Consider the following 23582-nt stretch of genomic DNA (forward strand, 5'->3'; position numbering starts at 1 on the left):
CCAGAGCCCAGCGTGGGGCTCAATTCCACAAACTGTGAGATCATGACCTGAGTCAAAATCAAGAGTCGGACGCTTAAGCAATTGAGCCACCCAGACACCCCTCACTTAGTGCTTTTACATGTCTTAGAGCAGAGTGGCGAAGCTTCAGGCCCCAGAGTCACATGCCCTGGTTTGAACTCTGATGATCACTTATTAGTGGTGTGCCCTTGGCCAAGTTACTTCTCTGAGCCCCAGGGTCCTTATCCACAAAGTAGGAAGGTGTGAAGGTTAATTTTATGTCAACTTGACTGGGATGCAGAATGCCCAGACAGCTGTTGGGACATCATGTCTGGGTGTGCCTGTGAGTGAGGGTGTTTCTGGAAGAGTGGAGCATTTGAATGGAGGACTGCAAAGCAGACGGCCCTCCCCAGTGCGGGTTTTCGTCATCCAATCTGATGAGGGCCAAATAGAACACAATGGCAGAAGAAGGATGAATTCCCTCTCTGCCTGACTGCTTGAACTAGAACACTGATTTTCTCTGCCCTTGGTGCCCTTCGTCTCAGGCCATCAGACTTGGACTGGGATCTACATCAGAGGCTCTCTGGCTCTCAGGCCTTCGGACACTACCGCTGGCTTTTCCAAGGTCTCAGCCTTGCAGACGGAACATCACGAGACTTCTCATCTCCAGAACAACGTGAGTCAATCCCGTATAATAAATCTATCCATCTGTACACATCGATCTCCCCCTACCCGCTCTGGTTCTCTGGAGGACGCTGTGGGGATTGGGACGATGCAAATATGGAGTATGGCATGAGGCCTGGCACATAATAAGAGAGAGAGGCTTAGGAGTTGGCCAGGGCAGGTCTTGTTCTATGCTACATTTAGAGCCGAGGGGATCCAAGATCACTTGGGTTCACATAGGTCAGCAGCGAGTGTCGGCTCACGCTCCTGTCTGTTCCTACGTTCTTTCCATTATGACCCGAAATGCAGCTATTGATTGGTAAAGCTATCGAACACAATCTTGATTACACTGAGCAGTGAGATAAAAGAAAAAAAATATCCTCACTCAAAAAGAACGATGCCATAAAAATACCGCATTTTCGAAGGGCAATCCTACACGGACATGTCTGAATTTGCAACATAACTCCCTGAACGACTGTCAGTGAATACAGTTTCTAAATCTCAGTGAAGCAAACCACAGTCAAGGCAGGCTCTCAGTCTGAGACGTGGTCCAGAGAGTGTTTATCTTCGTGAGTTTCCTGACCCACTCACCCATCCTGTGAGGAGCTGCTGGGGGCTGTGGAGGCCTGGGCCTTACCTCGTCAGAGAAATCTGGATTCTGGGAATGGTGCAGAACTGCTGTGTGGGCAGCTGAGGTGAAGAGAGGCCCTCCAGGTTTTCCATAAATACACTGTTTAAAAAGTTATGAGGTGAATAGTTATGAGTGTCTGAAATTAACCCCGAGCACACACACACAAATGTCACAACCCTTCAGTTACCAATCCTGGAACAAAGACGAATTTTGTGACACCTTGCCAGGCTTAGCTGACATCTAATTAACCTTGAACTTCTTTCACCTGCTGCCTTGTATTTATGATACCAGGGTGCTGCTGAAGAAAATGTGAAGGCTTTAATTCATCATGCAGCCATTACATCAATGCTGAATACCTGAATCAGTTCATTACCTAACTTTTGATTACCCAGGAGATAAGAGCTAATTTGTTCCATTCTGATTCCTGCAGGATGGCTTGCGGAAGGGGCCCACGGTACCCAGCTCTCGTTTAGAGTCCAAGGTAGTGAGTCCCCGGTGACCGTAGGTCTGGCTGGACCCCAGTCCCTGACATGCCAGCTCGCAACCAAGAATTCTGAGGTGGAAGGATAGGGCTGGTTCCAGTCTCCACCATATTGCATTACTATTCTCTCCCAGCCAGGGGATGTCATATGGCACTTCCTAGGCAGCTAGCTTAAAAGCTCCCTTCGCCCAAGGATCAGGGTCCCTCTTCTGCAGCCTGCTGATCTCTGCGTGATCCTTTTTTTTTTTTTTTATTTAAAAAAAAAATTTTTTTTTTTCAACGTTTATTTATTTTTGGGACAGAGAGAGACAGAGCATGAACGGGGGAGGGGCAGAGAGAGAGGAAGACACAGAATCGAAAACAGGCTCCAGGCTCTGAGCCATCAGCCCAGAGCCCGACGCAGGGCTCGAACTCATGGACCGTGAGATTGTGACCTGGCTGAAGTCGGACGCTTAACCGACTGTGCCACCCAGGCGCCCCTCTGCGTGATCCTTTAGAACACAATGAAACAGGAGACCCACACACCTGCCATTGCTAGAATTTTCCCCTTCAACACTACACTAGCAGGCCTGCTGTGCTTGCCATCTGGCCGTTGCCTTTGCTTGCTTAAAAATTCCATTTTGCTTAGTTTGTCTCTCCTGATGCTCACTAATGTTACTGCGGAACTTGGAACCTACAGATACCGATGGTGGCTCAAGACCATTTTAAAGAACTCTTTCTCCGCTACATTGACTCTTCTTCTTCTGAATAATGCTGCAAACCTCCTCGGTACTGAGAACAGGATTGGTACCTGACAGAGTGCTGTAAGAGATTATCTCAGATAATTGCAGGGGTGAGTTAGGAATTCGCTTTGTCCCTCACTATTTCATTCCTCTGACTCCTAGAAACTGGGAAGATCTGGCCACAGGCCCACCAAAAAGAATTATCCTCTCTTTTTATGGGTTACTCTTTGTTGTTTGAAGTCCCTTACAGAAAAACAGTCTACATCAAATGTGAACTTTGAAAAATGACATCCAGTCGCAGTATGCAGTTTGGATAAACCGCGTGGTCTGATGGATCTTATTAAATCATGCGATCAACTGCAGGGACCGACTTTCCAGAGCCATTTCCCAGCTCCTCGGTCGCTGGGCCACACTTTCCTTCCCTGGATGTGGGCATCAAACAGGCCCGCTGCACCAGCCATCAAGCTCGTACACAGCAGCCCTGCCACACAGGCCGCATGAGGGCCCGCTGGGATGTGGCATTTGAAGTCAAGGATGAGGAATTGAGAGGCGGGCTAATCTCTGAAGAGGGCAGTCTTCTAAAGGGGAATCTTTGCATTTAGTCACACTAGAATGGTTTCCTTTTTCCCATATCGTGAAAAGCTATAAGCAAGGCTACAAGTCCGGCCTTTCCAGTAGATGCAGTTAATGATGGCTATTAGATCAGGCACATTTTAGGAAATCTAAAACAGATGTATTGAATTGCTCCTCTTTCTTTTTTCTTTTCTTTAAAGTTTATTTACTTATTTTGAGAAGAGAGAGAGAGAGAGAGAGCGAGAGAGAGAGAGAGAGCACACGCCCAAGTGGGGAATGGGCAGAGAGAGAGAGAGAGGGAGAGAGACAGAATCCCAAGCAGGCTCTGCAATACCAACGCAGAGCTGGACGCAGGGCTCAAACCAATGAACCTCGAGATCACGACCTGAGCCAAAGCCAGACGCTTAACCGACTGAGCCACCCAGGTGCCCCAAATTGCTGCTCTTTCAATCACATTCAGATAAAAAGCTCCTTGGTGGCAAAAAGAACCTGGGCACCTGCCCTCCCCCTGGATGCTGGGTCCCCGTGAAGACTTGGCTCACCTTCACGGGCTTGGCACCTTCTTCGTCAGAGTTTTTGAATTCAATGCACACGGTTATGTTTCGAGCCTAAAATTACAGAGAGGGAAAATGGAAATTGTAATTTCCTGTTAAATAACACCAAAAAAACAATCCAAACGTCTAAAATAAGTAGCTTCTAATTAAATCTGAAAAATGTATAATGCCCGACACTTTCTTGTGACATTATCCACAGTGTTCAGAAATAGCAGAAGGATTTGGAGATATTATTTAAAAGGAAGAAAAAACTCACATCAAAAGGAGGCAGGTGTGCTATTTTCGGAGTATCTTAAGAAACTGAAAATAAAAGAAGTCTAGAACAAAATAATTTAGGGCTGATTTTAGAAAGGATTATTAATATGCTATAATACGGTGCGTCCTTAAGCACCTTTAAGGTGAAACTCATCACTGTCCCTTATGAAGCATTTTCTGCAAATGGATTTTATTCCAAAATATTGACCTATGATAATTTGTACTTGAACTTTCAAAAAACCCTCTTAATATGGTCTCAATAGGGTGCAGAGAGAGCATAACATCTTGGAAGTATATTGTACCTTGTTGAAACATTTCTGGCTATCATACTTGAGGTGCTTGGGGTAAATGTAAATTTGATTTTTGTATACTCTATAAGGACGACAATACTTTGTTGAGTCGTAAACAAATTCTTCCACCTCCACCGTGGGTTCTGGTTGAGCCGTCACATCGAAAGGCTTGACAGGGATAAAGGACGATGTTACACAGTCTTTAAAAATCAGAAAATAAGAGTTTGTCATTTAACTTGATTGTTTACAGTGAACAATACTTAACATATTTTAAAATGAATCCAGTTGAAATAGAAACTCCATTTGTAAAGGAATTTTTATTTTATTTTTTAAAGTTTATTTATTTTAAGCAAGAGACAGAGGGTAGGGGAGGGATAGAGAGGGAGAGAGACAGCATCCCAAGCAGGCTCCACACTGTCAGTATGGAGCCTGATGTGGGGCTTGAACCCATGAACTGTGAGACCGTGACCTGAACCTAAACCAAGAGTCAGACGCTTAACCAACTGAGCCACCCAAGAGCCCCAAGTAAAGGAGTTTATGTTAAGTTATGCTAGCATGAAAAATTTGTAGGAGGCAAAGATGACAGATAAGCTATTTAATATTCAAACTGATGTCTCAAAATATTGGTAAATCTTTTGGATGGATTTATAACTATTTTCTTTGTGCACTAGGCTTCACATAGAACGTAAATTTTAGTTAATGATTCTCCAAGCACGTTAACCTGCGATTATAAAGATTAACCCACTGGCATTTACTGTAACATAAAAATAATACACATATTGATATATGACCAAACAAAACTTTGTCCAATGGGTCTATCATGGGTAGTACTTAATGGATTGATAGTAAGTTTTCTCTATGGAATGATTTCACAACACAAGCCTGAAGCCCTCTGCATTATTTGATACAACTATTCTATTTTTCTCTCCAGTTTTTCCAATCTTTAAAAATCTAGCCTTGTAGGAACAGCCTAAGGAAAATACAAAAAAAGAACAATTTAAATTTTATAAATCAAAACTTATGTCACTAAATAGTTTGGAGGCTGATGTTGTGGTTACTGGACGACAGGAAGGCCTTCTACCTTTCTTTACCCCATCTGGAATTTTCCTGTGTTCAAGAAAGCAAAATGGTTAGCTAAATATGCTTGGGAATCAGATTACATTTTTTTCCCCAAAAAACCAATTATGGTATTTTTATTATATGTTCAAGTTTCTCTAATGTCCTACAGTCATTTCAAACAGATTATTTTAGCTTTCTCTTTTGTTACTTTTCTCTTCTACAGGTAATAAAAGACACATCCCACAAATCAGGTAGAGGCAGTGGCTTAGTTTATTCTCTGCTTTTCCACCCCAATCAATATAAAAGTGATCTGGAGCCATGGCTTAGTTTAGAATGCTCATTTTATTTCAATATTAAAATGATTTGTGGAAAAATTATAAGAATGAAAAACCTCATAGTGTTAATGGGAATTCAATATCCTGCAGTAATAATCCTCTCTCTGTTTGTAGTTCATTTTGGGATGCCTTTATTCATTCTTTGCATCATTGAGAAAGTCACTAGAAGGCATAATCAGAAGTAACAAAACTACACAAACCAGTCTCACGCCTTGAGAAATAAATTCTGAGATTCTTATTTATAAGTCTAATAAAAGCTCCTTCTAAAATTCAGATTTTCACTGACATAAATGGGACTTTTGACCATGTTCTGAGGAAGATACATGCTCTCTGGGTAATAACAGAGTTTAAAAATATTCCATTTCTAATCACCACATGGTCACTTGGGTGGCTACCCACGGTGTTCAGAGGACCCCTCTGGCAGCACAGTGTCGGGGGGCCAGCCCTGTATTTTGAGTCAGAGGAACTGAATAGAATATAAATTCTCCCATTATGGGTTATTGCTTTATCCATCTATCTGAACCTGCCATTCCTCATTTGTAGCCCTCCAGGGTTTTGAGGATTAAATGACATAATTTAATACCTTGCTGGATGCATGGTATTAAACCAGATAAATATTAGGTTACACTGAATATAGTTCCTCTCCTATCATACTTACAGTTTGTCTTAATGGAAAAATAAGAAGCCCCGAATTTCTGTAGAATAACGAATTCCATTTATCCCAAACTTTGAGAAAAAAACCTCCCAAACTATTATAATTAACCAACTATCCAACCAACCCACCAACCCACCAGCCAACCAACCAAAAGACCACTAACTATTCAGAACTCTACAAGCAAATCATGACATCATCATCATACTTGGATGCTCCAAAGGAATGTTGTCCACAGCAATATCCAGGCTTCCAGGGATGGTCTGCGTTTTGCTTATTCTGTCAGCCCTGTGAAAGCAGGGAACACGAACACACACACACACACACACACACACACACACACACACACACTGAATTATTCTAGTTGTCAAGAAAAAAGTCAACTGTAAATCTGAGCTTTGATAGGAGTAAACAGTAGAACCCTAAACACACTGGTGAAAGATTTCATTTAGCTGGTTTTATATTGAAAAACTAAAATTTATGTAATCTTGCAAATGAAAATAGAAATCAGTGAGGGCTCAAATTACAGGTATTCTGACGAATGTCTAGATTTATTTGCATCTATTTTGGATACCATGTACAGAAATGGCCACACAAGTACAAGAGTAAATAGATAGTTTTTGTTAACAAAAAGTACTAGTATTTTAATGGGTTTAAGCGATTTACTTTCATGAGGACTCTTTAGAAGTCTTTTTTTCTTAATTTTTTTTAATGTTTGTATTTATTTTTGAGACAGAGAAAGACAGAGCATGAGCGGGGAAGGGGCAGAGAGAGAGGGAGACACAGAATCTGAAGCAGGCTCCAGGCTCTGAGCTGTCAGCACAGCGCCTGACGCGGGGCTCGAACTCACAGACTGTGAGATCATGACCTGAGCCGAAGTCGGACGCTTAACCGACTGAGCCACCCAGGCACCCCAAGACTCTTTAGAAGTCTTAAGGGCAAGGGTGGTCTTTGCTACAATTGTTAAGTGGACGGTCTGTTTGTTCCCTCTTCACCAACAATCAAGGAGGACAAAGAGCCTTTCTCTGCCCTTGGTTCTTCTGCCTTCTCCCTCTTTTGTACCCACCCCCCCCCTTTGTAAATGTGTGCAGACACCCTCTCACCAAGTATCCCTGACCCCACATTCTCCCTTTCTACCAAAACCTTTTTGCCTATCCTCCTTCCTAATGAGATGAAAGTTGCTGATAACAGTTTCAAGTTAGGTCTTCTAGAAAACCTAATAGAATAATTATAGTGGTGGGTCAGAGCCAGCTCTTCCCAGCTTATGAGAGCTGCCTGTTAAGTCTTCAATTACTTTGCCTGCTAGTTGTTAAATACAGCCCTTATTAAAAGTGAAATTGTATCAAATTTCCATTAAACAAATTCTATGACACACCAAGGTAATAATGAGCAAAGTGATCAAAAATGATCACTTAGAAGTATTTTACTACATGGTGAGATATCCATGAATGTGTCTGGTGGAAATGTTATATGATGGTGCGCGCATCTCTTCCAAAACCCATGTTCGGTGAAGTCCCATCAGGAGCTTGAAATCAGCAATGCTACCATTTACACGACAGAAATTGGCCATCAGTACAAATCTGTTTTTCCCCCTTGAGGGTCAGACAGTCAGGGTTTATCAGCACACTGCAAATAAATACCACAAAGTGTGAGGGGTCTATGAAATAATTTAATGTTTTACCAGAGGGGCATTATGTATTCTAGATGCCCTATAACTGCCAGAGTGATAATTTTCTTTTCTATACGTGGACAATATGGGTTTTGCAAGAATATAATCTTCTGTGAATATCAGATTACCCCCAAACATTTTGTCCCTTTTGTTCTGCTTAGCATTGTAACTTTTCATACTTTCGTACACTGGCAAAAAAGGTAAAGAGGTAAAACACTATTCGCTCCCACTTAGTGGCTTCAGTAGCCTTTGGAAAGACTATGGTAGGAGCTTTGACCGGGAAGTCTGATGAAGTCAAGAGCAGGGGGCATCTCCTCATGTAAGGAGTGGTCTTGTAGGATCACAAAGCAGTAGTTTCCCCCAAGATTTTACTTTTCACCTTTATTTTGCTTTCTAAATTTGTATTCTTTTTTTCAGAATAAAAAACGAGCATTGGGAAAACTTCCCTTCTAGTTAAATAGAAACATATTCTCTACTGACGATACAGAAGGTATTAGTTATGTTTGTTTCATAGTAATGCATTATTTGTGCTTTGGATAAACAAAATTAATTGACAGATGATCGTTGATTCTTAGATGGGAGAGGTAGAGAGTTAACATTTAGGGATGTTAGGGATTGGGTATCAGGGGACTAACAGTTTAAGGGAAGTTGCTCGTCATGAAAGATCTTATCATCGCCCGACGTTGAATGCATGGTGATATTTAAAAGATGTTGTGGGTTTTATTAAGTTTTTTCTTCTTTTAGCACTAACTTTCACTGTGTTTTCCAAAAGCATTGGAATGACAGAAATATTATGAATTACTATAGTCACAGCAATGAATTTCTCTGTGGAATTTCAAAACATAGTTCTAAAATTCCTTAACATCCTTCCTAATTAGAGGCGTCTGTGTCTCTGTTATTTTAATCTGGGCTCTGTGACAGCCTGACAGTATATTAATGGCAGAAATGCTACTGCGAGAGTTTCGGGGCCCTGGTCTTAAGAAACTGGTAGTGATCCTTTTCTCTCCCTTGGGACACTTACTCTCAGAAGCCAGCTCTCTTTCCATGAGGAAGTGATAGTATCTCATGGAGAGGCTCCCAGGGAGAAGAGCCAAGGTCTCTAGTCTACAGCTCCCACTGAGCTCCCAATCAATAGCCAAGTCAACTTGCCAGTCATTAAATGAGCCATCTGGAATGTGGATCCTCTGGTTCCAGCTGAACTCTGCCAACTGATGCCATGTGCAGAAAAGACAAGCTCTCCTCTCTCAACCAGGCTCGAATTAGAGACTCATGGAAAATAAATGATATTATTCTTTTAAGCTACTAAATTTTGGTGTGATCTGTTACAGCGAGATAATAGTTATCTGACATGGTTTTATGTTTCACACTCCTTCCATATGATTGTGGCAAATTTTCTTTTGTTAGGTCATTGATGCATATGTGAAGTCATCTGTAAAGCTTCTACTTTCTGGGGGAGTTTGGCCATTTGAGAAATCAGGTTAACCAGGTATTGTTTATGCAGAGTTAATAAATCAATAGTAGCAATGTAGCTGATTCGTGTTAATTTCAAGAGTATCCCAACACCCTACCTTCTGTAATCTGACACTAGTTTTAGGAGGTCCTCGGTTGAAATCTTGCTACTTTCTTGTCTATACAATGGTGAAAATCTTGAGTCTCTGTCCACATTTCCCTGGTTGTCCTTAAATACTGATCTGAAAGAAAAGGATATTTATTCAGATTGGTATGTGAATATTGTTTACCGGGTTGTGTTTTTAAGGTGACAAATGATTCAATTTCCCATCTGTAATGAAAGAAACTCCAGGAACTTATGAAATAAAAAAACAAAAAAACTCCTTAGACAAAAGTTTCATTTAAACACTGTATTTGTTGTCTTTAATTCCTTATTTTCAACTCAGTCTCTAGACAGACAGCAGCCCACCCATATTCCAACTACATCCATTTATGATTTAGTAACATATCAAAACTTTGGAGGATTGCGAGAGTGGAGAGGAACAGGTTAGTCCTTTTTTCATTACTTTCTGGGCAAGCTAGGGCTACTTTGATCTGGATGGTGCCATCAGAATTTATGAGTAGTGAAAAAGGGGTAAGGTCGTACATGTGGGTCTAGGGGGCCAGACTCTTGAAACATTCTCCTGGAGATAAACATGCCCACGTCCTAAATTTTAAGACACAGACAAAGGTAAACTAAGGAACACTTGAGTCAGAATCTTGTATTACATAAAGAAAGCACCATGAACATGAGCCACTGATTGTCTATTTCACTGGAACTAGACAGAGTTAGTTAAAACACGTAAGTTGTTTTTGTCCAAACAGTATAGTAATGTCAGGCAATACAAGCTAGTATACATAACATGCTTAATGTTAGCTTTTCTCCTTCAAAATTAATTATACTCTGTGCCTATCAAAAAAAATTAGAACCGTGTATAATTGATTTTCCAGTAATCTTAGAGAGCTGCTGAAGTTTTATTTCTTCTAGCTTAAGGAGCTTGACTAGACTATTTTATTACTCTTGAAATTAACCAAAGATTTCCAAATACCAAATAACCAAAATACACAGGCTGACGTGGCCATTTAGATAGATATCTGATCATAGAGCTGTAGTGTCAAATAATACCGAAAATGGGCCAGAATCATATTTTTTAGACTCCTTCCACCTTTCTGCTCATTTTTCTCTGTTAAGTGGTAAGTGAGGGGAAATTTCTCATTCTGGGGAAGCAGAATGAGAAACTATTTAATTCGAAGATTTTATTTAAATATCACACAGGGCTTCTGTTCGGGTGTGTGGCATGTTGAAACCAATACGATTTATTTTCAACACAGGAGGAGGTCAAACTGACCTTGAGTAGTGTTGTTGTTGTTGTTTGTAATTAACCAGTCACTACAAATGTATCACTGGACGTGAGCTGTAAAACTCGTTCCTGCTTGTATCCGCAGCTCTGTCCTGCAAACAGCTCACTTACACTGGACACGCTGTAAAGAGGGTGAAGAACGCAGGGCCAGGGAGACGAGCTGCTCACAGCCCCCTACACGCTGTCCTTGCTTAATAAATATGCTAACTGGCAAGAGAACAGAGAAGTGACTCATGCACACAGATGGTTTCGGGATGGCAGGATGCTGTGCCCCGTTCCAGCTGCCACAGTTGGGCAATGATCCGTATATGGTGAGGGTCTCAAAACCGCGACGTTTGGGGGATGACTGAAGAAAGTGTGGGGTTTAGCTGCGGGAAAAGAAGCCCAGGTGTCCCTGAGAGCCTCAATCACGAGCAGCATGAAGAGTTGTGACACAGCAAGAACGGGGCATATTTCTGTAGCTAATGTTAAGACAAAACACAAAAGTAATTGTCATGCAGTTGAAAAATATATTTTTTTAAATGAGTTAGTTAATCACTAGACCTATAGAAAGAAGGAAGGAACCATTGTGGGATGCACTTGAGTTTTGGTCATTGGGAGGATTCAGAGGTTGGACAACCGTTTGGTGGGGATGTTGTTAGACTGTGTGCCTTTTGTAAACACATAGATGGAAGAATGAAGTTTTTAATTGAGTTTTGTTCAATTTTAAAGAAATTCCAGGGTTGTGTGCCAATCCATTTAGAATATCATGTAAGGTGGGTTAAAAGGAATCAGAGTTGGGGCACCTGGGTGGCGCAGGAGGTTGGGCATCTGACTTTGGGTCGTGGGTTTGAGCCCTGTGTCAGGCTCTGCATTGACAGCTAGGAGCCTGGAGCTAGCTTCATATCCTCTGTCTCTCTCTCTCTCTCTCTCTCTACTCCTCCCCTATTTGTGCTCTCTCTCTCTATGGTCATAAGCTAAATTGTCAATTCTACCCTTTTTAGTGGCAGTTGATCTTAAGGGCCAAAGTGTTTTAGGGTACACTCAAAGCTACACTGTTAGGCAAACTGCAATCTAGAAGATATGGTAGGAAAAAAGGAGGCCAAACATCCAGCAGAATCAATAGAATATTGAAATATGTCAGCTAATGGCTTGAGTAACCACGAGCCCTCCTCTGATGCAGTTGCCATTTTATTTGAAGCAATTTCCACATTGTGAGGGGGACTAAAATCTTCTTTGGCTGGATCTGGTACTTATTTTTGTGATTAGTTATTCCAAGGGGTTTAACATGAAATCTTTCAAACTATGCTGCTAACCATTTTTTTTTTTTCTGAGATGTCAGAGATGTTTACGTGAATGTAAACCATGTATTTATGTGCACAAATTGGTGGTGCCTCCTGTTTCCTAACCTACAGCCAAACCACTCACCAGGCATCAATGGAGCATGAGCTTGTGGTTTTGTTGACTTTCTTGTCCTAGACGTAATTACTTCGATAGTCAGGAATATTGTCAGCCTTCTTAGAAACCTCATCCGTCTTTCTTCCAGCATATTTTACTAGACAACTTCACTGTACAATTGTTACTTCTTCTCCTAACTGATCAATAAAGGGTAATGCTTTTCCTTCTCTACCCCACAATATTCTTCGCTGTGCCAAATTTACCAGAAAGGGGGACTTGTTGCAGAAAATATGATCTCCCCAGGTGACTTAATAATCATATAAGAATAGTGACTTCAGACAATGGTTATCTTTTACTGGGTACATATCTGTGCTTGTTAATCTCTGCAACAGTAGATTATGTATTATCATTCCTCTTTTGTACATCAAAAAAAAGCTAGGGTAAAGATAGCCTATGAGTACTTGCCTAAGTTCATTTGGCTATTAAGTACAGTATAGATTTCAAAACCAGCTCTGGCTCTCAAATGACTGCTTCTGAAACCTCACAACAGTGCTGAGCCGTTTAACAGAAAATGTGTTTGCCGTTGTAAGTTTGCTATACTGGAATATTTCTCTTTTGCCAAAAGATATCATATTATGCCCCAACAGGTTTTCTTGTGGGAATTGAGAATACTTATCAACATGAAAGAGTTTAACCAGCAAACTATGACTAGTTATCCTTTCTCTGGAAGCTTGGGAGAAATAAAAACAATGAAATTCAACATAAAGGTTCAGTATATTCGGATAATGTCTGTTCCAGGCATCATGTACTGGCATTAGCTGTCCCTGCAGGGCGAGAGGCACAGAGAGACAGAGTGATACGTGTGATCCACTTTATGCCAAGTGCTTTCGTAGCTGAGATTGCCTCCATTGCCCACGAGGCAGGTCTTGTCAGTTTCATCGTGTGGTTGGGACCCTGAGAACTGGGAGGAAACTGGAGTAAAGTGACTGTCCGTAAGTGGTGGCCTGAATTGGACCGTGTTTGTCCAACTCCTGGGTCTGGTCTCTTTCTCCCTCACTACAGGGCTGTGTTGGACAGACTGTGCAAGTCTGTCCTGGTTTCCTGTTGCTCATATTTCCACCTTTCCCTCCCCTGCACCTACCTGCCCCCGACTTCAAATAACAAGCTCACAATGATAACAAATATTGGTAGATTCACCCTGGTTATGCTCATCCCTGGGTACTGGGAGACCTAAAAATGGCAAAAATTAACAGATGCTGTCTTCCTTCTGAAGTTACCACCATTGGGACAATGTTACCAATGTTCAAAGGAATACTTACTAGGCTGTCTTACTTCATGGCACGCTAATTAACCTATTTTTATTTATTTATTTTTATTTTTAAAAATGTTTAAAATGTTTATTATTTATTTTTGAGAGAGAGAGAGAGAGAGAGAGAGTGTGTGTGAATGAGAAGGGGAGGGGCATAGAGAGGGAGAGAGAGAATCCCAAGCAGGCTTTGCACTCAGTACTCAGTACAGAGCCCCACATGGGGCTCAATCCCAAGACCGTGAGATTATGACCCGAGCCGACACCAAGAGTTGACTGCTTAACCGACTGAGCCACCCAGGCGCCCCAACCTTTTAAAGTTAATTTGGTTTATACATTGCTGACCTTTTCGTCCTCGTGTCTATGACAGGCTTTTCCTCTTTTAAGAAATTCTTACAGACATAAGGATGCAAAGAAATTGAGGAGGACAACTGTAATTGATCTTTAACCAGACCTGAAAAGCAATTCTTGTTCTTTATGCAGAGGTTCTATGTCTGGGAGGATGATTCCATCCTTAGTGTCGACATAACTCAGCGTTTCCATCAGAAAGTGAGCCAGTACTGACAAATCTGGCTATGCTAATCAGTGCCAAAATCAAAGAGAGCTTAAATGATCAAACTGATGGTTTCCTCTGGACATCCATACATAGGCCTATGCCCTACACATAGATGAAAATACGCAGCTGCATAATAAATCACAATGCTGCCATTTGGATGTTATGCACACTAAACTCTCAGGCCTGATATAATGTCAAGCATTTAATAAACCAAATATGCATAATAAACAGGTTATGACTTTGATCCCACCAAGAAGCCGTAGCATATCTGGTCGTGCACACACTGTGCACATATCATAGCCCCAATCTATTATACTCTGTCTTGCTGAATTGTCTTGTAAAGCACATGTTTCCGGAGAGCCCCGAATGTTTATGAAGATGACACCATTAATATTTTTCCAGGTTTTGGTATATCACACATAACAGGCAACAGAGAGGTGTTCAAACGGAAGTTTCCAACGCAGACTTGTAAACGTATGACTGTTCTGTTGGTTACAGATGTCAACATACCTTACTGCCCAAGCAAACGGCATGTGGTACTTCCCCAACTTGTTGCAGAACTGCCTGTTGGATTTCAGTATCTTTTGTGCATGCTAAGGGAAAAGTAAATAAAAATATTGTTTAGAACACCTCTTCCCAAAACAGTCCAAGGAAAACACTAATAGATACTTTTCCACATTATCTTGTACTGAAACTCGGAAGGTCTGTCTGTCTGCCTTATTGGCCTGCCGATTCTGTCTTGTAAAGAACCAAATGATCTCCTCTGTGTTCAAACTACTGTATTATGTTTTTCTTTCTTTTCACTCTGGAAATTTCAAATATAGAAAATAGGCTTGTCTTGGAACAGCGACTTTTTCTTCCCTTTTATCAGACTGGAAAGGTCTTACAACATCGAATGGAAAGCGTTTTCAAATTTACACCCACAGACCATCTTCTACCCTTATTCGTTATGGCAGAGGTTGGCGAATGTATTCTGCAGAGGATCACAGTAAGTATATTGGGCTTTGTGGACCACGTGGTCTTTGTCGTGGCTTCTCTGTCTCTGTAGCAGGAAAGCGGCCATTAGGCAATCCGTAAATGATGGAGTGTGACTGTGTAAATAAAACTTTATTGACAGAAACAGGTGGCAGGTGGATCTGGCCTGCACATTGTAGTTTGCCAAACCCCGAATCTCATGAATATGTTAAACACTGCCCTAAATTGTTACACATGCTCAAATTCCATTCTTATGCAGTCTTTCCCTAATACATTTCCCTTGCATGAAAAATACAGACTTTTAATATTTATTTCCTACCAACTAGTAACATTCGATTATTAAAGACAATATGGTTGGAGAAAAAAGAAAAAATTTTCTGTTGTCCTATCATTTGAAGAACTCCCAGCACATCCTTTACTCTGTTGTCACTTCAGTGTTAGAATAATTTGACCTACAGTTATCTGTCTTACTCTTTCACTTAGTTCATCATCAGTAATCTGCTTTTAGTCAGATTAATCCTCACTTTTCATTATTGCTAACATTTTGATCCTTGGAGTGAAAATTTTATACACATTTAAGAGATGATCAGAAGTCAGAAGCTGCTTGGTTGAAACACATACACCAAGGATATATACTTTAAAATTTGCCCGATGGATATTCGTTTCAGTAACCAGCGACTATTTTGAGACTCACATTTACCAAGCTTGATAATTCATTAAGGCAGTGTGATTCTATATCCTGAAAGCAGCCTAAATTATTTATGGAAAAGATTATGCATTACCTTGTTGGAGTCCGGATTTTTAATATAAGGTTCAGCACCACTTGCAATGTTCCCCATCAGTACTTTCTCGATTTTGGCCACCAAAACAATGTCAGAATGTGGATTGCTTACAGAAAATATAGCCTGTGTATGAAGAAAACAACTAATAAGCATCTAGGGATGCATCCTGAAGACATTCACAAAATTTCTTTTTTTTTTTTTTTTTTAAAGGGACAGCTTTTAGGGAATTTTTAGTTGGGAAACCAACTGTATTCTTTGGGTAAGAATGATGAAACGAGCAGTTTCAGGGTTGTCACAAGTAAACAAAAGTGCAACCTGCTTTGGAAATTTTAGCCATTCCTCTGGAAATCCCTTGACGTGAGGTTCTTCTGATTGTCTTGGGGAAACAGTGTCAATGTTTCCGTTTTCCAAAGCCACGGAAGCCCCTGAGAGCATCTGTCTGACAGCAGTGTGATTTAGATCCACATGAAAATCCGCAGAAATCTTCCTGTAGTCTCTGAGGTCATAAAGTGCCACACTCACAAAAAAAGGCTCAATCTGCAGGAAAAAGAAAGAAGCGATGGTTTTGATATAAAATCGTCATACGTGCAATTGCCTCTTTAGTACATTATTTAATAAAACAGTAGATAAGAGAAATTACTATTTATATATGGTATAATATTGTTCTTTAAAATATACAATATATATTAAGTGGTAAGTGATTAGCAGTTTTGGAGATATATTCTGAGACTATCCCAATGTCCTGATACTCATCAAACCTAACTCACCTAATGCTCCATTGGTAACTCCCACTGGAATCAACTCCCACTAAGACGGCTACCAATGGTGATTTTCTAGTTCCATCATTCTTTCTATATTTACTAGTTGGTATTCTGTAATGATGAACCTTTCTATCTCTCTTCCTTCCTCCCTTCCTTCCTTCCTTCCTTCCTTCCTTCCTTCTTTCTCTTTCTTTCTTTCTTTCTTTCTTTCTTTCTTTCTTTCTTTCTTTCTTTCTTTCTTCTTTCTCCTTCCTCCTTTTCTTTCTTTCTTTTCCTTCCTTCCTCCTTCCCTCTTTTTCTTTTCTTTCTTTCTTTCTTTCTTTCTTTCTTTCTTTCTTTCTTTCTTTTCTTTTCTTTTCTTTTCATACCTCCAAGTATAGACTCATGGATTACTACTACTTTATTCAATAGATTTCAATCTCTTACTATCATTATTTATATTGATGCTCAAATTGTTTCAGATTTGGCTAGAGGTAGCTCCCGTGACTTTTTGGTAGATTCCATAATTTTGGGGGCACTTCTTCACTCAACAAGAAGTTCTAGGCTCATTGGATACTTTCAATGGCCCAGTCATTTCTCCATACAGCTCTGGTACCTTTCTGTGAGGGTGACATTTAGAAACCAGGATCTCGGTGCTCATTATGCTCATTGTTACTGGGACGCATACACATATGCACACACACATACACATAGACATATCCATACACATAACATTCACATCTACAAGGATTTCTTTAACTCTATCTGTACATGAATATTTTATGAAATATTATGAAAAACTCATGAGTTCATGTTGATACTTCTATTTCATATTCAAATCAAGAAGGGTTATTTCAAGCCTTTTCCCTATTCATATTTCATGTAACTATTTCCTCCAATAGTGAAAAATTGGCTCTTGTTATCATTGACCTATTTACTTATTTGTTCAATCAATTTACTTACTGTTCAGAGTAACCAGTCTGCCAACCACAGCCACCTTCTCGAATTGTCTCCTTTGTACCACCCTGCACAGTACCCCAGATCCTGACAAAGCCAAGCACATTCCATTTCTGTGCCTCCACATAGCTTTCTGCCTCCCAGTATGAGGACTTCTTGGTTGGTTACCCAATTCCAAGCCTGTGAGTAGTTGCCTCTGTACCTCTCACCACCATGCTAAGAAGGAAAGGGAAAATGTGAAATAAAGAGAAAATGGGAAGGTAATGAAAGATGGGAAAGAAAGGGAAAGTTTCTTGGTTGAGTTTAAAAAAGCAAAAAGTAGGTAAAGCAGTGGTTAGAAGGGGCTTCTAGGTAGATTAAGTGACATGTGCAAAGACATAAACACAGGAAAGAACATAAAGGCATGAAAGAATGCATTTGTGGGAGATGCATTTGAGGAACATTAAGGAGGTATACCCAAAGAACTTAGAAATCCATTGGGTGTTCTCATTGGTTGGACAGAGGTGTTCACAGGGGTATGCATAAAAGAAAATTCCCAGGTTTGGAGATGTAAGAAACTAAGTGGACGGCAATATCATTCACTAATAGATAAGATAAAGATACAAAGATGAGTTCTGGATGGTACATAGAGTCGTCTATAGGACATTCCAATCACAGTTGGATATATGAGTTTTGAGCCTGGCCAAAGAAACTGGGCTGGGGATGTGGACCCAGGAGAGTTTTGTATGTGGTTCTTGTTTAAGCCATGAGATAAAGAGAAGAAAATTAGAATGTTATCCTGAACAATATCAGCATGCAAAAGATAGAGGTGGAGTAGGGAAAACAGGCTGTAAGGCGACTGGGGGGTGGAGAGAGATTAAAAAAAAAAAAAAAAAAAAAAAATATATATATATATATATATATATATATATATATATATATATATATATATGTTAAATGCTGCTATCGTAGAATCTGAAGAATGATTCCAGAAAGATGAAATTTTCAACAGAAAACTGTTAAATGCAACAGTTATTAAATAAAACAGGGACTGAAATAAATAAATATATGTATATGTACATAGTTACATGTCTACATAGAAATAATTATGTCTATGCAAATAGATATAATTACATGTCATTAACTACAGATTTCTCAGAATGGAATATGCTTCCCAAAACATTTTTACTTTCGTTTATGTCACTGAATTTTGAATTGATGCCCCTCATATATCAGTGTTCTGTGGGCAAGCAGGATATACACAAAACCACATGATATTGAATGTTTAATAGGTATCTCATGTGCTTTGAAACACAGTAATATGGCTAGCTTATAATGGGGTTATTATTTTATCCCTTAATACTAGTCATATTTGCCAGCTGCCCTACTGTTAGAAACAGAGCTACACATATAAAATGAAATTCAATAAAATATTAAAAAAATAAGACAATTAAAAAGTAAAAGTTTCCCATTTTACCAACTGAATTTAATTTAGAAAAACTTTTGGTTTGTGGTAGTGGTGGTCTGCAAGAGTAGAAAATGCAAAAATTACATGAAAGTAACTCAGGCAGGAACTCAAAGCACATTGAAGGTCAAAGGAAAAAAAATCCCATTATTTGTCATGAATTGGTGCATTTTGATTTTCACTTCTGCTTGGTGAATGGAAACAAATTACCTACTTTGATAATCCATCAGAAATTAAAGCTCATATGGGTGATTCATTTATTTCTTCCAATCCACTTTTTCAACTTAAATGTCAAATCTTACTTTTTGAATCATTGGCTTTTCAATAAAGATTTGTTTAATCAAGCACTTGAAAGCCTACCAAATTAAGTCACAGGCTTATGTTTAGAATTCTGTATTTTCTTAAATAAAAATCAAGAACATTATAATTTTAAAGTAGCTCTGCTGTGAAGCAGGCTTATTTGTTCACATTTTAGGAATCAATTGCTATTTTCAAAGATATATTTTATACTAGAATACCGTCAACTTGAATTTGGTTCCCGACGGACTGACTAAAAAATTACATGCTGTCAAATATTGTTTCCTCATCATGGAAAAGTTTTAAAAAGAAGCTTTTTAGAAGCTCATTCACTAAATACAGGAGTTGGATCTTTGGCAACTTGAAGAAATATTTCGATTCACTTAAAAAAATGCTCTCTGAGTTAAAAACAGTGAGTTTAAAAATAGCTACATTAACAAAAGAGTGTCACTCAATAATATACAAAGATTTTTAAAAACAATGCCATTACATAAAAAATTGCTGTCAAGTTTAGGTGAAGCTGTTTTCTTAGTTTTTATTTTATTGTTTATAAGCACAATGAAATTGTTTTTTACAAAGTCATTTTCTATTTTTTTTAACACTTGTATCAATTTTAAAGTAAATTAAGTACAATATGGACATCCAAAGCACTCCAAATAAACTTGTCTCTCAGGCTTTACAGATATAAAAGGGCATACTGATGCTGGGTTCTGATCTTGGGCGTGTTCTCGTGCTTGGCAAGACTGGCCCAAATACAAACATTAAGCTTCTGAATATGAGTTTTAGTACAAAGAAAGGAATCCATGTGGAAGGAGTCATATGCCGGGCATTGGAAAGAAAAGCCCATTATCTTCAAGTTTCAGTTTCTAAATTGGATATTTTAATCACACTTAAGGATATGCATGGTCAAAAAAAACCACATTTATTTTTATTTCATAAGATGGCTAAATGCCATTATGATTTGGGTTACATTTTCCTGATATTTCCAAGTGGTTTCAAGAAGCAGCTTCCAGGGCTTTTGATTTGTTTTCTTTTGTTTTTTAAATTTTAATCCTGAATGAAAGTACATTGATTCTTCCTCCTGACCATTTCACTCCATGGAAATTTCTCGTTCCACAGTCCCAGGTATCCTCCATGTTGGCATATCTGCTGGGCTCCTCTCTGGGTTCCTGTTACTCAGCTCCTCAGCACCATGCCACACAGCTGACATGTTCCCTCTTGGCTTCATAGCCCAATCTTTTTTGGTTTAGCTCTACTTCAATGGCCATTCCTTCTTAGTCTCCTTTGGTCATTTCTCTATTCATCTTTTATTTATTTATTTATTTATTTATTTATTTATTTGAGAGAGAGAGAGAGAGAGAGAGAGAGAGAGAGAGAGAAAGTGCATGAGTGGGGGAGAGGGGCAGAGAGAGAGAGAGAGAGAGAAAGTGCATGAGTGGGGGAGAGGGGCAGAGAGAGAGAGAGAGAGAGAGAAAGTGCATGAGTGGGGGAGAGGGGCAGAGAGAGAGAGAGAGAGAGAGAGAGAGAGAGAGAGAATCCTGGGGCTTGATCCTATGACCCTGGGATCATGACCTGAGCCCAAATCAAGAGTTGGTCACTCAGCCGACTGAACCACCCAGGAATCCCTCTATTCATCTTTTAAAGGTTTGGTTCCTGGCCAAACCTTTCTATTCATACAGAAATTCCTAAATGTGACCCTCCGGGTCACTGTATGGACCAGACTTCCAAGTTTATACCTAGTTTGTGGCCACTCCCTTGAGTTCCAAACTTGTATTTGAATCTACCCAAAGGACATCTCTGTTTGGATATCTGGTGGGCCTATCAAGCTTAACATGCCCATAATGGAATTTGGGGCCAATATCCCCCCAATCTGCTCTTCATCTAGTCTTGCCCTTTTAATGGCACCACCATGCATAGAAGTATTCAAAGCAAAAGCGAGGGACTCATCCTTGAGATACTCTTTCCCCTTGTCCAATGGATCAGAGGAGCCTGTCTGTCCACTTTACCCAACATCAGTCATATCCATCCATTTCTCTCCTTCTTCCTTGCCAGTCCTAGTCTATGCCATGCAATGAACTAGGTGGCAGACTCCTACCTACCATCCTTGGTCAACTCTTATTTCCTCCAATTCATTATTTTTTTTCTGATGGGACCTTAAAAATCAAAAACAAAAACAGAAATCGAACCACACCATTTGAAAGTGTTTTAAATCCTTCAATAGCCTCCACTCAGGATAAATGCAAACACTTCACTACAGCCTGTACCTTACATAACCTTCCCTTGGACTGTCCTTCCCACATTATCTTGGTCTGCTCTTCCCTTCGGCACCTACTTCCTGTTCCTAGAACTTGCCAAGACTTAGTTGTCTCAGGGCATTCACACTTGCTCGTTCTCCTGCCCTAGAATATTTTCCCATGACCTGACTTATCCTTCTCACCTGTTAGGTCTGTATTCAAATGTCACCTCCTGAGAGAGGCCTCGTATGACCACTCTACCTAACGTGACCCATCTCCCAGTTCCTCTGTATCACACCTGTCATACTGATTTATTTCAAACAACTGTAAATAATGTACAACTCTCGTGTCAATTTATTTGTCTTTTTAAAAAAAAATTTATTGTTTGTTCTTTTCAAAAAGAGTCAGCCTTCAAGAGGGCAGGGGGCTTGTTATCTTGTTCCCTGCTGTTTCCTGAGTACCTAGACAAAGTCTGGCTCCCAGTAGGTGCACAGAGTAAGTAGTTGCTGAAAAAGGAATAAACATGACTTCCAGTACTATCATTTTTACTCACATACCTACTGCCCAATTATAGTTCTAAAATGTGAGAAAGTTTCATTGTGGGGGAAGATTCTTGCTGGTGAGTCAGCTCAATTTTACCTTGTCAACAAGATTCTCATGTGCAATACTGAAAACGCCAATACCTTGCATATATAGCATTCGCAAATTTCCAAGCAATTTCCCACCTATTAAAATAACAGTTAATATGTAATGATTGCTTACTGTGCATCAAGCATCATCCAAGTACTTTCCATATATTACTTCATGACTTCTTCGCAATAGTCCTTTGAAACAGCTACTGTTATTATTACCCCATTTATAGAAGAGGAGAGGGAAGGTAAGCTACCTGCCCAGCGTGGCAGAACTCACTGATGGGAAGGCGAGGCATACTGACCCAAGAGAGGCACATTATCACTTGATTCTCCTCACTCAATCTGAGGTTCGTAGCATGTACCATTATCCCTCTGTTACACCAGGGAAAATGGCCTCAAAGAACCAGTGCCATGCCTGAAGACCCAAGGGCAGCAGGTACGAAAGGGTCCATCCTTTCTTCAAGCCACACACTGTCACGGCTAATAAGTCTCATTGAACTTCAGCATGGAGATGTGCATGGAATTGTGTGGTGCTCGGTCTAGAGAGAAAGCTTAACGCTGTTTTGTCTTCTAAAAAGCAAATATGGCTTATAATATGGATCTAGAAATAAGTTTTCTTCTTTGAGGTGGGAGATGATAATTGAGGGATGATTTATCAAAAATTAAAATGGACTGCATTAAAAACAATGACAGGGGACATACCAGTACAACAACACTGACTTGGATTGGTGGTGGGATTATGTATAATTTTTCTTTCCTTATAGTTCACAATTTAATGTTTATGCTCGCGGAATGCCCCCTTCCCACAAATAACTTTACAATTGGTCTAGGGGTGCCTGGTCTGCTCAGTCGGTTAAGCATCCCACTCTTGATTTTGGCTCACATTCATGATCCCATGGATCATGAGTTTGAGCCCTACGCTGGGCTCTGTGTTGACAGCAGGTAACCTGCTTGGGATTCTCTCTCCCCCCCTCTTTCTGCTTCTTCCCCACTCATGCTCTCTCTCTCTCTGTGTGTCTCAAAATAAATAAATAAATAAATAAATAAATAAATAAATAAATAAATATTAAAACAATTTTTATACAATTGGTATAGAATTGTCCCCAGACTACTAGGAGAGAATTTTCTTTCTTTCTTTTTTTAAATATGAAATTTATTGTCAAATTGGTTTCCATGCAACACCCAGTGCTCATCCCAAAAGGTGTCCTCCTCAATGCCCATCACCCATCCTCCCCTCCCTCCCCATCCCCCATAGGAGAGAACTTTCAAGACAGTCCACTTAGCAGGAAAAGGAATCTTATGTTGATTTAATGAATGCTGTGGTGGTTCCCAAATATCAGTGAAGCACCTTTTTTTTCCCTCCCATTTGCCTATACTATTATTTAATATTTATCCAATATTATTTTACTTGATTCACTATGTAGCCGTGTCTTAGGCAGTGATAGCTGTGAAATCTCAGAGTTGATTTGTTTGTCCACACTATTCTCTAATATACGTTCAAACAAACATATAAATATAAAAATTAAAAAAGAATTTGACTTAAAAGCCATCT

General features: G+C 39.8%; 1 protein-coding gene across 11 annotated transcripts in view; it reads right to left on the reverse strand.

Annotated features, from left to right (window-relative positions):
- The window catches only part of DOCK10 (dedicator of cytokinesis 10), a 271165-nt gene that overhangs the window by 77231 nt on the left and 170352 nt on the right, over window positions 1-23582 (reverse strand). For all 11 annotated transcript variants that reach the window (XM_086719771.1, XM_086719772.1, XM_086719770.1 and 8 more), the window contains exons 12-19: window positions 16042-16263; window positions 15727-15849; window positions 14480-14562; window positions 9450-9572; window positions 6421-6500; window positions 4179-4366; window positions 3610-3675; window positions 1298-1390 (exon numbers count right to left, since the gene is read on the reverse strand). In XM_086719771.1, the coding sequence (XP_086575897.1) occupies window positions 1298-1390; window positions 3610-3675; window positions 4179-4366; window positions 6421-6500; window positions 9450-9572; window positions 14480-14562; window positions 15727-15849; window positions 16042-16263 (978 nt within the window). The remainder of the gene's footprint in view (window positions 1-1297; window positions 1391-3609; window positions 3676-4178; window positions 4367-6420; window positions 6501-9449; window positions 9573-14479; window positions 14563-15726; window positions 15850-16041; window positions 16264-23582) is intronic.

Source organism: Puma concolor, chromosome C1, assembly GCF_028749965.1.
Source record: "Puma concolor isolate L17-30 chromosome C1, mPumCon1.1.hap2, whole genome shotgun sequence".
NCBI classification, from domain to species: Eukaryota; Metazoa; Chordata; class Mammalia; order Carnivora; family Felidae; genus Puma; species Puma concolor.